Consider the following 12913-nt stretch of genomic DNA (forward strand, 5'->3'; position numbering starts at 1 on the left):
TGTAAACAGCTCTCAAAATTGTCTAAATGACAAATTCCAAAATAGCCTAAAAGAAAAATTCCTTTTTGGTTTACAACCTTTTCAAGTTAAGTGTAAACTAATGATAGAAAACTGGAAAAGAAAAATTAAGAGGTCAAAACCAAAATGAAAGATCTTAATTTGAAATTGTTTTCTTGAACTGATCTAGTTTTTGAACAGTTGCTTCATGACATATTAACAGATTTTTATTTTCCTGCTCAAGTTAAGGCAGGACAAAATTTCCAATCCTATCTTGGAACAGGCAAACAGCTTCCCACCCAGCTCTGATGATAACATCAAGACATCAAGATGTCCAAATCTGATACGTTTTTATTTTATATGCACCGAATAACTTTTTCCCTGGTCTTAAAAGTTCTGGTTTTAGTCTTCCAAGAATACAGAGCCCAAATACATTTTTTAAGTTTCTCCTCTCCCAGTCCATGGAAGAAACAGGTCATGGAATGGGATGAGTGCCGTGATGCTAGGCTGCTGCTCTGGCATTACTTTCTGCTGAAGCTTTCCGGCACCTTGTGGGCAGGACCTGCGATGAGACTGTCCTTGTCATCACAACCAAATCGGCCCAGATTTGGGCACAGCAAACCGCTCTCTGTCCCTCCATCCCCACCCTGGGGCCCGCTGTCCTTAGGGGAGCTCAGCACCCAGGACACAGGCGAACGACACATGCTTCGGTCTCCAACGACGAGGTTTCTGAGCTTGTGGGTACAAATTGGAGGCATGCGGAGGGGAGAGCAGGAGAAGCAGGTATTTATGTTTTGAGAGGCCCATTGTTAAACATGAATATTTTAGCGGCTGTACACTTCATGGCGCAGAGCTTTGCTGCCAGCTTCAGCAATCCTGATGGATTGAACTGACATTTCCATTACATGTGTCTGCATTAAGCACTCTTTTTCTTTGCCCTCAAATGAATTTACTGTGAAATGTGTTGGCAGGGTTACTGTAGCTGAAAAAAAACTCTGTGATGTGAAATGTGCTTTTCTGTCAAAAAAGTTGTCACTGCCTCTTGGCAAATTAATATTTTCCCCTCTGTTTTCTCAGCTCCACACCTTTCTCCCATGTTTTTGGGTTGGTTTTTTTTTTTTTGTTCTGGGTATTCCAACACCTCTTCCCAAAAAGAACAAGCTCCTGTTTGCAAATGTTTTGAAAGTCAGTTTTCTGAGAAGTAGCAAAAAAAGCCTGTCTTGAATCTTTCCAGACATGTTACATATTTTTCGGCTGTTCAGCATCCCTGCTCTGTATCCTTTTTAACATTTGTGAAGTGCTTGGAAAATGGTTCCTACACTAATGCCGACCTTCACTGTTTTGCTTTGTTCTCCTGACCACCTGGTACACAATATGTACATCAAAGGTCTTCATTTCACATGAGAAGGATTTGGAAGCAGGCTGGTTTAGCGCTAAGCAGAAAAATAATCAAATGAGCCTTTTAATTTCTTTCCCTCCCCCCAAACTCTCTGTTTCAAAGACACTCCAAAAACAATCTGTACATTGAGTGAACAGAAGTGTTTTTATTACAGAAATCCTCCCCCTTCCACATGGATTGTCGCAAGAGCTTTTTGGACATCTGCCCGATCTCAACATTTTGGCCTGTAAGAAAACAAGCAACAGAGAGTGTGTTTGTTTGGCTCCTGGTTCTCCAGTCATCTGGAAGTGCCTTATTTGTCGCTTGCATCCATAATGTCTTTTCCAACCAGCTCTTCAAAACACTCATTCAGGCTCATGGGGAATAGAGAAAAAAAATTCAAAATATGCGTATTTGACTATTTAAATTGATCCCTTTTTCAGGTTGTTTTAGCAAAATGAAAATCAAGCCCCTTGCACGTCCAGCTTGAAGCAGAGGAATCACCGACACAACCCCGGTTACATGCAAAACGCTTAAGACCCCTGGGAGCTGATATTAGTTAAACTTTACCCTCATACCTTTCTTTTTCTTGCAATTGCTATTTGTGTGCCAAATGCACACCGTATTGCTTGAGGACTGTAGCAGGTGTGTCCTTCTCTAGAGTTCAGTGAAGGCAAACCAGGTGAGATCATCAAATGCTCTGAAGTTAAGGGGGGAAGCAATGCTGATCCCAAGCAGATCTAGGAGCTAGCCAGCCTCATCGTTATTTCCTCCAGCAGATTAACATTCAGCTGCTATTCCTAATAGCTCTGTGATCAAAATCAGGGAAGACTTTGCAGTCTGTACTGTCAAGTGAATGCAGGAATGATGTCCCAAATGGCTGGGTTTTCCATCATGTCCCCTTTAGTGCCAGTGGTCCCCCTTTTGCATAGGACAATAGTTCATCGCGTGCAGCCAGCAGTTTTCTCACCATCAATGGACTTCTAAGGGGTTTGTGAAAGGTACCCAAGCAAAGTAGTCTTGTATCTGTACACTTGTTTGCACTATAATGTACCTTGCGGATAGTGTGGAGGCTGATTTTAAATGTCACTTTAAAAGATGACATGTGACTTTACACTGGTTTAGTACTCAAACTATACCTTCTTATGAAAAATGACAAGAAACTCAGGACTGAGGCGGAAATGCCATGGAAAAAACAGAGGATATGTCCAGAGCCTCTTCCATGAGCACCTGCCAAATGACCGTGCTGTTTGTCCTGGATATCCTGGTATTCTGGCTCACATAGCTCTAAATTTAGTCTTCAGCCTGCAGGCCCTTTGAGAGTCCTCAGGAAGAGAGGTACTGTGGCTGAGATGTTCAGAGCTGACTGTCGGAGTGGACAACACCTCCTATTCCGCTGGAGCATTTCAGCCTCCATTAGTGTATTGTTGTTCCTGTGCTTCTCCTGCGTCACCTTAGAGCAGTACCTGCTGCGTGCTGACAAAGGACAGGCATTGAGTTGGCTTTGATGTGAGCCATTTGGTCACTGCCAAAGCTTCTGTTTCAGAGCTGGGAAAGTGCAGAATTGGGCTGCGGTTGGAGGTGGAAAGCCCAGCTTTGGCATACGGTTCTTTCAAGGACCATTAAGATGTGTGCTCTTCACATGAAGTAGACGCTCATCATTTTGGCCAGACTGCTACAGTGCCGGGCACCGTAGGGTCCTCCTCTGTGCCATTCTCCTGAGCAACCCTGCTTGAGAGATCAGATAATCTGATTTATGCTTCTCTTCCATTCCAGATGTCAACAGTTGGCTGCTCACTTTTGGGTTCCAGCTACACAACGTCATCCCCGGCTACCCCAAGCCAGACATGGATGCAATGGAGCCGTCCTATGAGCTAATCCACACACAGATGAAAACCCAAGAATGGGACAATAGCAAGGTGATCCATGCAGCTCCATACTGTATCTCACACCCTTATCAGCATATCCGTTGCAATCTTTATTAAAAACCCCTATCAGCCTGTTCTCCCAGATACGCTGGGAGATTAAGAGTGAGTCAGTCCCCATTGCAGTAATGAAATCTGACTGAATAATCACGTCTTAAGTTCCTTACTTCCATGGTGCTTTTTCCTGTGATGTTTTCTGGTGGTTGCTCAATAAAATGGTGTGCTACTGTTTCTTTCTCCCGCAAGAGGCCGTGTTACAACGTATTGCAGGCTAAGTTCAAGGCCTTTGCACCAAGGATTCTTGGAAGTGAAAAAAAGTAAATCTTGATACAGAATAATTTTCTACTTTTTTTTTTTTTCTAGAAACTTATTTAGTCTGGTTTAAAATGTCTTAAACAACAAGTCCTAGTACTTCCCTAGGAAACTGTTCTGCATTGCAGTGGGTCTCACCAGAAAGAATTTTTAGCTGATAGTTAACTTTCATTTTATCTGACTGGGTTTAATCCCAAGTCACCGTGTCCTGCTTTTAAAAACAGGCCTGCATCACAAACCATTTTGGTAGATGCTGGCACAAAATTCAATGATGAAATTGGCAAGAAAAAAGCTTTTACAGCCAAACTGTTTCCCTCTCTCTTCCCGTTGGGAATTATTCAGCTGAATTTTGGAAGCAGCGCTGTTAAAGGTTAGCACACTGGGTCCGGATCTGAGAGCCCTGGGCTACTCCCAGCCCTACTGCTTATTGGTTGTATGACCTTGAAAAAGTCATTTACCTCTCGGGATGCTCTTTCATCTCCTAGCCTGATTTTATTCTGGGGTTGCTTTCATCTGTTTACTCCGAATCCTCTTTAGTCTGAATTCCTGCTTGCTATTGCTGTGTATTCGAACATCGTGAGAGCAGTGAGGCACCAATGTGTTTGGGAAGATCAGGATATGCTCTTAACATTTCTGCTAACAGAATGATAACAATAGGAAGTGGAATTGATCCCAGATGCCCTCCTAGCTTCTTTATCTATGAGTTCACTGAAATCTCACTGTCCTGCAGCAGATTCTTGAGGTCCTGTGCACATATAAAACAGAGGTAAAATACAGTGTCACATTTCTCCAGCCACAAAATGTATCAAAGGTATGAAAAATATACTGTGGATTAATAAAATATTCATGTGCCAGCCCATCCTTGGTACTCAGCCTCATAACTATGGTGAACACAAGCTAAAATGTAGCAGCTTCAACTTCAGCAAGAGATTTCAATTAAGACATATCACTTTATAATAGAGGGGGACCAAAAGAACTATGCCTTTTGCTACCATGGCTGAGTCGACACTTGAAAACCATTACGCCGCAGTCACTCAGTTGTGTTTTGGAGCTCAGAGACTCCTTTTTTTGTGTCTCTCTTCCTTGGATTAAACAATAAGATGCTAATAGAGATGATTTCTGTAATGAGAAATAGCCTTAGGATTTTTCCTCCTCTCTGATGTGACACAGTCTCCCCAGGCAAAGCTGTACAGGAGAAGGCAAACAGGGAAGGCTCATTCAGAGACTGCACAAAAGATTCTCTCTAAATTGTTATGTGCAGTAGATAATAACTCTCACAGAACCACAACAGAAATTATTATTGTTGTTGTTGTTATTTTATAATTATTTTATCATTCATTCATTATTATTATTAGGGTTATTGAATAGCCAAGTAACTTGAGTGACAGCTTGAGATGAAGACTGACACTTGCTCATACAGGCAGCTGAGCTGGAAATAAAACCAAGGAGCCCTCCCTTCCATCCACCCATTTTAGGTGAATCTGCCTGAATGAGCAATAAGAAGAAATAAAATCTCCATGTCCCCTTCAGGTTTTTAAAGCAAGAAACTGCAGTGAGGACTGTGCAGGGGCCTGCTTGTTAAAAGAGGGGTTTATGCAGCCACGATGCTTCCAGATGAGTCACTTTACAGTCAGGTGTTGAAAGTGGAATTTAACCATTGCAGGTTGTTTCACATTCTTCTCCTGTGTTATGACAGCAACAAAACATGAGCATTTTTATTTTAGTCTACAGTTGCAGGATCATGCTGTGATAGTGAGTGGCTCTCAAATGCTACAAGCAGGATTCCCTTCCTTTCTGTCACATCCAGCATATTGTAGGCATATATTTGCATAAAATAAATTCATTCACATATGATACCTGAACGTTTTCTCTTAAGCCTATCTGTGCATTCAACACTGATGTTTCACATGTAGTTCTGTTCGCTCCCAACCCTTCCAGTCACGCATACATGCTCCCAGACACAATCCAGCCCTCCTTCCTACTGGTTGTCTCTGTATTTATTGATGACACATGTGGAAGAAAATATAAACTTTTGAAAATTTCACATAGCAAATGACAGAAATAAAGTTAAATGGAAGCACAGGAAATATTTTCAGATGATAAGACTGGTCAAACCGTGAAATAGTCTTCCAGAGCATATGGAGGAAGCTCCAGATCTTTTGTCATTTCAAAGTAGCCTGGACGAGGCACTGGACAATGCCCATGCTGCTTGAAATCCAGGGATATTCCCTGAATGATGTACCACAGCTTTCTCATCTCTGCGTCTTCCAATCCCTGGTTTCTCTGGGTCACATACCTCCTTGCGATAGACCAAAGTAAATTTGAGTTACTCCACTGGCTTTGCTGATCAAAGCTGTGGCCCAGCAGGTTGAGTCAGTTCTTTTATCAGAGAGGAATGAGTAACAGGAGCACAACAGCAAAGCAACTAACTCCACATAAATGGCTGCTTCGTATCTCTTCAGAGTGCATAACCAAAGGGCCTTAGCACCTCCTTCCAAAACATTGTTGGTACTTGCCTTGCAGGGCTGGAAGATGGGAGAGAGAATTCTCACTTTGAGCATCCACCAGCTCAGAAACAGCCAGCATGTCATAAACCTTGCGCTAACCCCCTGCAGCTCTGGAGTGACATTTAAAATCCAATACCCTGTTGTGCAGCACTTTCCCCCCCTCCTCCCTGCGGCCGTGACGCTGTCACTAAATTGTTTGTTGAACAAGTTCAGTGTTATTGGCCACCAGGGGACTCTGGGTGACCTCTGGCATACTGTGGAGCTGCTGCACCTGAATCCAATTTCTCTTCTTTTTTTTTTTTTTTCTTTCCTTCCCTTTTGTCTTGTTGAACTGTCAGGTAACTGGTGGAGCCAGAACAACTCTATTTGCAGGGAAGGGTATTTTGGAGTCGGCGCTTATATCGTTAATTACACCATATTATTAAATACCCTTCTCTCAATCCCATGATCACCGTGCCTCCAGGAAGGGTCCTGTTTCCTGCAGTGCCCATGTCGTGGTTTAACCTCAGCCGGCTGCTAAGCACCACCCAGCCGCTCGCTCACTCCCCACCAGTGGGATGGGGGAGAGAATCGGAAGGGTAAAAGTGAGAAAACTCGTGGGTTGAGATAAAAACAGTTTAATAGGGAAAGCAAAAGCTGCGCACGCAAGCAAAGCAAAACAAGGAATTCATTAACTCCTTCCCATGGGCAGGCAGGTGTTCAGCCATCTCCAGGAAAGCAGGGCTCCATCACGCATAACAGTTACTTGGGAAGACAAACGCCATCACTCCAAACGTCCCCCCCTTCCTTCTTCTTCCCCCAGCTCTATATGCTGAGCATGACGTCACATGGTATGGAATGTCCCGTTGGCCAGTTGGGGTCAGCTGTCCTGGCTGTGCCCCCTCCCAGCTTCTTGTGCCCCTCCAGCCGTCTCAGTCGGTAGAGCATGGGAAACTGAAAAGTCCTTGGCTAGTGTAAGCATTACCTAGTAACAACTAAAACATCGGTGCGTTATTAACTTTGTTCTCATCCTAAATCCAAAACACAGCACTGTACCAGCTACTAGGAAGGAAATTAACTCTATCCCTGCCGAAACCAGGACAGCCCATTACAGGCTGTGCTGGAGGAGCAGCTTTTTGCATCCCTCAATGAGCAGCGTTTTGGAGGCAAGGGATGCTCAGCCAGGGAGTGAGCTGTAGGGCTCTGTTTTCTGGTAGAGCTTCTCCCAAGGTCAATCTGTTTGAGGGACTGGCTCTGCCAGTGTTCATCATTCAGGGAGGACATCCTCACATTGCGGGTGCTTTGTCCTGGGCTTGGGCCATCATGCTGTCTGCACGCCTGTCCATCAGCCCCTAGTTATGTTTTGCAAAAGTAGTGGCCAGTTTTCACTGGATTTGATGCGGGGAAGGGAGTTGAAGTCTCAAAGACATCAAGCTCTTGAATTTTATGAAAATAGATGAGCAAGAGAAGGAGGCAAATTCTCTTATTTCCCAACAGATGGAAATCTGCTTGATGAGCTCAACCTCATTATCCCCCTGCAGCTGTGTACAGTGGCGGGGTGGAGGAGAGACCTGTCCTCCAATCCCAAGAGTTAGCACTTGTGTTTTGCTCATTGCTAACCAATCAGCATCTACAGCACTGGTCTTTGCTGACCAATCGCTCACCTCCATTGTCCCATTTGCATTCATGGTTGGCAGGTTGTTAAGCAGCACATTGCCTCTCCGCCAACCAGCATGCAATGCAGCCGTGCTGATGGGTAGGGGCTTGATAAGCTGTTGTGGTTGATGGGCTCCTCCTGCACCTCCACCAGCTGGGAGTTGGTGGGGGCCACCCAAATGGGGACTCATCTTCAGGTGATGGCCAGGTGGAATGGGGGGAAGAGGCTGGTTTCTGAAGAATGGATTGTTAACAGAGAGCTAGGGGGTAAATAGGAAGGAGTTAACGATGAAAAGTATCTCAGAGAAGTCATAACTTCCAGGCCTTTTGGAAGAAGTGGCTTTCTGCATTGTAAGCCATATGGTGGTAAAAGAAACACCTATCTGTGTATAATGGCACAAGGATATAGAGAAGCTTGGAAACATGTTCACGTATTTCACATCTTGGATCCTTGATGGGAAACTAAAGCTTTCAGTCTCACACTGGAAGGCGATATATTTAAAAACAACAGATGATAGTATCTGGCTATGGTATTTCAAATCCTCAAGAGGTGCCTGCAAAATGCAAGAGGCTATTCAGAGATCTCTGTAATGTGCCATTCTCTTGAGCTCTGTGCAGCAGCAAACAAATGATGAAGGTCGTTCTCTTCTCTCCAAAGGGTTGTTACTAGATAAAGTGAAATGTCACCTAAGGACATCTGATTAAAAAAGACTGTGAGGAAAAACAAAGCCAGCATATTTGTCACTCACATCTAGCAACAAATATTGAAATAAAATAACTATGAATTCCCTTCTTTCTGCCGTAAAACTGGTTTTATAGATACCTTGGTTTACAGTTGCTAAAAGCAGCAGCATTTTTTAGAGAATACCACATGCCACTGCAGCCTTGGATGGAAATTTTCTGTTTCTCTTCCTTGCCAGTTCATTAAAATGAGTTCTAAGATGAAACAGAAATGGTAATTTCAAAGTCGGGGATACACTGCCTCTTTGAACTATGTATAATCTCTTTGCCTCCATCCCCTTTGTATTCAGAGCAGAGCATACAAGTTAGTGTACTCTGGTTTGCCTGAATTTGTTGGAGTTTTTTCTTCTGTTGGATGTGTTTGCTTTTCTTTTAAAAAAGTGTTGTTCCCAAATATACTCTTTTATCAAAGAAATGCGCTCAAAAAGTCATTTCAAAGTCATTCTGGGCTCATTTTCAAGATAACAGAGATGTGTTTAGTTATTATAATAGTTAAGTGATGATGATGTTCAGCATTACAGAGTTGCACGTGTCTGATCTCCTACTTCCCTACGTGACAAAAATGGGGAGAGCCCAGGAGGCCTGTAACCAGCCCCCAGTGGAAAACCCTTAAGACACCTAAATTTAGGTCCCTGCCTGTGAACTTGGTATCCAAGCTTCCATTATAGCCAGCAGAGATCTATAATGAACTTGGTTGCTGGTGCCTTTTGAGATACCCTAGAGTTTCCTGGACTTCTTCATGTCTACAGCATGATTACCTGCATCCTTCTGGAGCAACAACTGGTGACCCAGCAGGGCTCCCTGTAGTGCTAAAAACTATGCTCGACATCACCCATTTGGGTGTCTCAGCAGTGGAGACCAAAGGACAGTTCAGATAGCCAGCTGCTAGGGGCTAGGATTGAATTCAAGACTAAGACATGTAGATGTAGGTGTCTCCATGTGTGCTAGATGTGGGCACCCACTGTAGTCTGTCAACATCTGGTCCGTACAGGCAGTGGAGTTCACTTAAAGAGCTGACCATGTGCTACGCATTAACTTTAGACCAAGCTGAGTCACACTCTAGGCTCCATTGACTGTGCAAAGCAGGGGCTCAATTCATTTGCCAATAGAGGGTGCTCTATTGCAAAGTGGCCTCCAGGTGCTACTCCAGAAGGGCAAAGATCTCCCAGAGCTGCTTCTGTTCCTTGCAGCCCCGTGTGGATGCTGCAGGTACCCTTGGGAGTCTCAGATCACACTAGACTTCCATGTAATGGTGTATGGGCAACTGAAACAGTCTTCAAGTCAACACTGACTACAGTACGCATGAGAAGTGGGGGCATAGAAGGCTGGGACAGCCACAGATTGACAGGTTTCTTTGTCAACGAAGGTGGTTCCAGCCCCCAACTTCACAAACTTCCCACCTACAGTGTCTCTAAGTGGGCACATGACTGGACGTCAAGAGACTCCCAGTCATGTGTCTTTGGTCAGTCATTGAATCTCTGGTTTAGCCACCAGGAATAGTGCCAGTAACAGTCCTACAGTTGCACATGCAATATGAAAAATGCTTTCCGAGTATAGAGGAGGAGGTGTCCTGGATGGAGACCAAGAGGACACCAACAAGCCAGTTGGCCTGGTATCCTATGTGGGTGTCTTTAGGCAGGAAGTGCCAGTGCCATTGCTGTTAGATCATGTGTAATCCCTTAAACCTCCAAGTCCTGCCAGTAGCGGGGTGACTGCTGCTTATTTTCTTTCTAAATGGCATCCAGATGAATAGTGGAGCTGTGGAAATTGTATGACTTCATATAATATCATGATGGCAGTATGTAACTAGAGCAAGGAAAGGTCCAGTGTTCTATTATTGGGTCATAAATTGTAAAAAAGAATACTTTAAAAATCAGGGTTTCCTTTTATAATGGGCAATTACTGATCTGAAATTCAAAGCTATGGAGACTTTGACCATAAAATGGAAAATTGAAAATTACCTCAGCCCAGAAGGTCTCAGGTACTGGGCTACGGAGCTCGAGGAGGGTAGATCATGGCCCAGCTGTTGACTGTGATACCTGTTGTATCACAGCATGTGCCAACCAGGCTCCGATCCTTCCTGAATTAATGGCAAACCCAAGGGCACCCATCCACCCTTAAACTTTGCTGTACAGCTGTTGTCCTCACAAGGCTCCCTAACCCCATTTTAGAGCATGTCTCTACAGTTAAGTAAAAGAAATCCAAGACCAATCCCTGGCCCTGAGGCTAGGTAGAAGTGACCTGGAGAGTTAGGAAACATGTCTTGGAGAACGCAGTTGGAGGAGTCCAAAACCAAACCAGGAGCTAAAATAAAAATTATCCAGTGTGAATGATAAGAGGTGCAATACAACATCTCACTCTCTTTAGCAGTATTTACTTTTAAAATTTTATTAAATTATATTATTTATAAAATATTTCTTTTATATTTAGCAGTATAAACATATGGTTATGAACCATATGTCCCGCTTGTCCAAAGCACAGTAGCTGATTGTCATATCACAGTGTCTACCTTTCAGCGTCAGCAGGTTTTCAGAGCTCGTTGCAAACTCACTTTTCATTTGGGATCGGAAGGAAAGACAAGGGAGTGGTGTCCAGACCCACTGGTTTGTTGGGGCAACATAATTTGGAGGCACTCACAGGGGATCTATACCTAATAATTTGCTCAGAATTGAAAAGGCACTAGAGTTCCTGCAGCTCATCCAGAATAAGGTGATGAAGACACAATAGAGGGGAATGGGGGAGATTTCTGATAGGAATAATTCTCCCATGCCCAGTGCTGTCTGACCTCCCAGAGCTCCCTTCCCCAAGGTGATAATCAGTAGATGGTGCAATTAATTCCAGGGACCCCTTCTCACTCAACTGCTGGTAAACATGGTGATGTATATGTAGATGGTGATACATAAATGACCACAGGACATAGCAATGTAGCACAGAAGACCTGATTTACATCCTTGAGTGAAGGAGCTCGCACCAAAGGGGATTCAACATGAGTCATGAGAAATGCCTGTTCCTATCACTTGTAAAAGTTACTGAGGCGAGTTGGAAGAGCAAAGTGGAGTGCTTGGGTAGTGGGGAAGGACCACCTAGAGTCAATCCATATGAGATGCACCTGAGAAGAATACCTCCCCATTTAAGTCTCTCTGAAGAGGAAATAGCTAACCAAGGCTGTGCAGTATACCCTTATTTAGAACAGTGTGCCATGGAGCCTAGAAACCTAATTGCTTCATGTCCATCATCAGTGACATCTACATTAATTACGTCCATTTTTTCCATAATTAGAGCACTTGTGCAGTTGGCAGGGGAGCTGAGCTCGGCTCCCTATCAATCTGTTAATTATATCGCTCTCTAGGCTGTGTGCGAGATCCCCCACAGGGCAGTATGGGGAGAAACAGAAAGAGCTCCTCTTTCATAGGTGGCAGGTTCCTGCTCCAACTAGTATGCTGTTAATCAAAAGGGGAGAAGGAGGAGCTACTCCAGCCTGCTTGGCACTTTGAATAAAAGTCAGTCCTGGGTCTTGGGTATTTCAACCCTTCACAACCCAAAACGTGCTCCGTTCCCTTATAGTTTTCTCCTTTATAGATCAAAACTGCTCATAACCTCTGAGTGAGTTGCGATGCTAAATCCTTTATTTTATTTCTTTGATGCCTTGAGACCCTTCCCTGGAAATGGCCACCGTGGAAATGAGGGTTTATTTGCCTTCCCTTGCCATGTTACAAGTCTTAGTTGAGAGGTCCACGCTGAAATGCCTGCATCGTCTGAATTGTCTTCTTGCACCCGGGAAAGGATATGAGCCTTTAGCTTGTGGACGGTTTAAGGCAATATCCTTCATGGATGTTAAATTTTCTCAAAATAATTGGAGTATAGCGAACTTTTCTTTGTAGCCTATTTTTAATCCTGGATGTCACTACATTACTGAACTGAGCCGTCGGCAGTGCCAGGAGAGTTTTGTTGTAGCATCGTCTTGCTTTTGTGAAATTTGAGCAAATAATTGTTCGTGAACAGGGGTCTGTAAGAAGCCTGCGCTGCCGTGAATTGATGAGAGGATTTCCAAAGACATTTTGCAGTAATAATGAGCTGCTGACTCGCTGTGTGCTTGCTCTATTATATGCTAACAGCAAAAGTGACTTTGTATTGTACCTGACTGCAAATGATCCAGGCTGTTGTCTCTCAGCAGTTTTGCTTCAGTATAAGCCAAAACTCGAGCATCAGGTGTGGCTGGCCTTAGCTCAGGGAGCCTGGCGCATTGTAGAGGGTTTGCAGGAAATAGGAGTTGGATTTAGGGCCTTCCTTGAGTTTTGAACAACCTGCTTTGGCCAGGTTGAAATGGGGTGTAGAGAGGTTTTGGCCACTTTGAGGGTCATACCTGTGATGCAGGGCTTTTGAAGGTAGCACAAGGAGTTACAAAGTGAAGTTAAAAT

At 43.9% G+C, this 12913-nt stretch overlaps 1 protein-coding gene across 1 annotated transcript in view; it reads left to right on the forward strand.

Moving 5' to 3' along the window:
- Positions 1–12913, forward strand: part of TENM4 (teneurin transmembrane protein 4) — a 619397-nt gene that overhangs the window by 605291 nt on the left and 1193 nt on the right. Inside the window, exon 32 of the mRNA XM_009323472.1 lies at positions 3152–3294. Coding sequence (XP_009321747.1) covers positions 3152–3294 — 143 coding nt within the window. The remainder of the gene's footprint in view (positions 1–3151; positions 3295–12913) is intronic.

This window comes from Pygoscelis adeliae, unplaced genomic scaffold, assembly GCF_000699105.1.
Source record: "Pygoscelis adeliae isolate BGI_AS28 unplaced genomic scaffold, ASM69910v1 Scaffold84, whole genome shotgun sequence".
In the NCBI taxonomy this organism is placed as follows: domain Eukaryota; kingdom Metazoa; phylum Chordata; class Aves; order Sphenisciformes; family Spheniscidae; genus Pygoscelis; species Pygoscelis adeliae.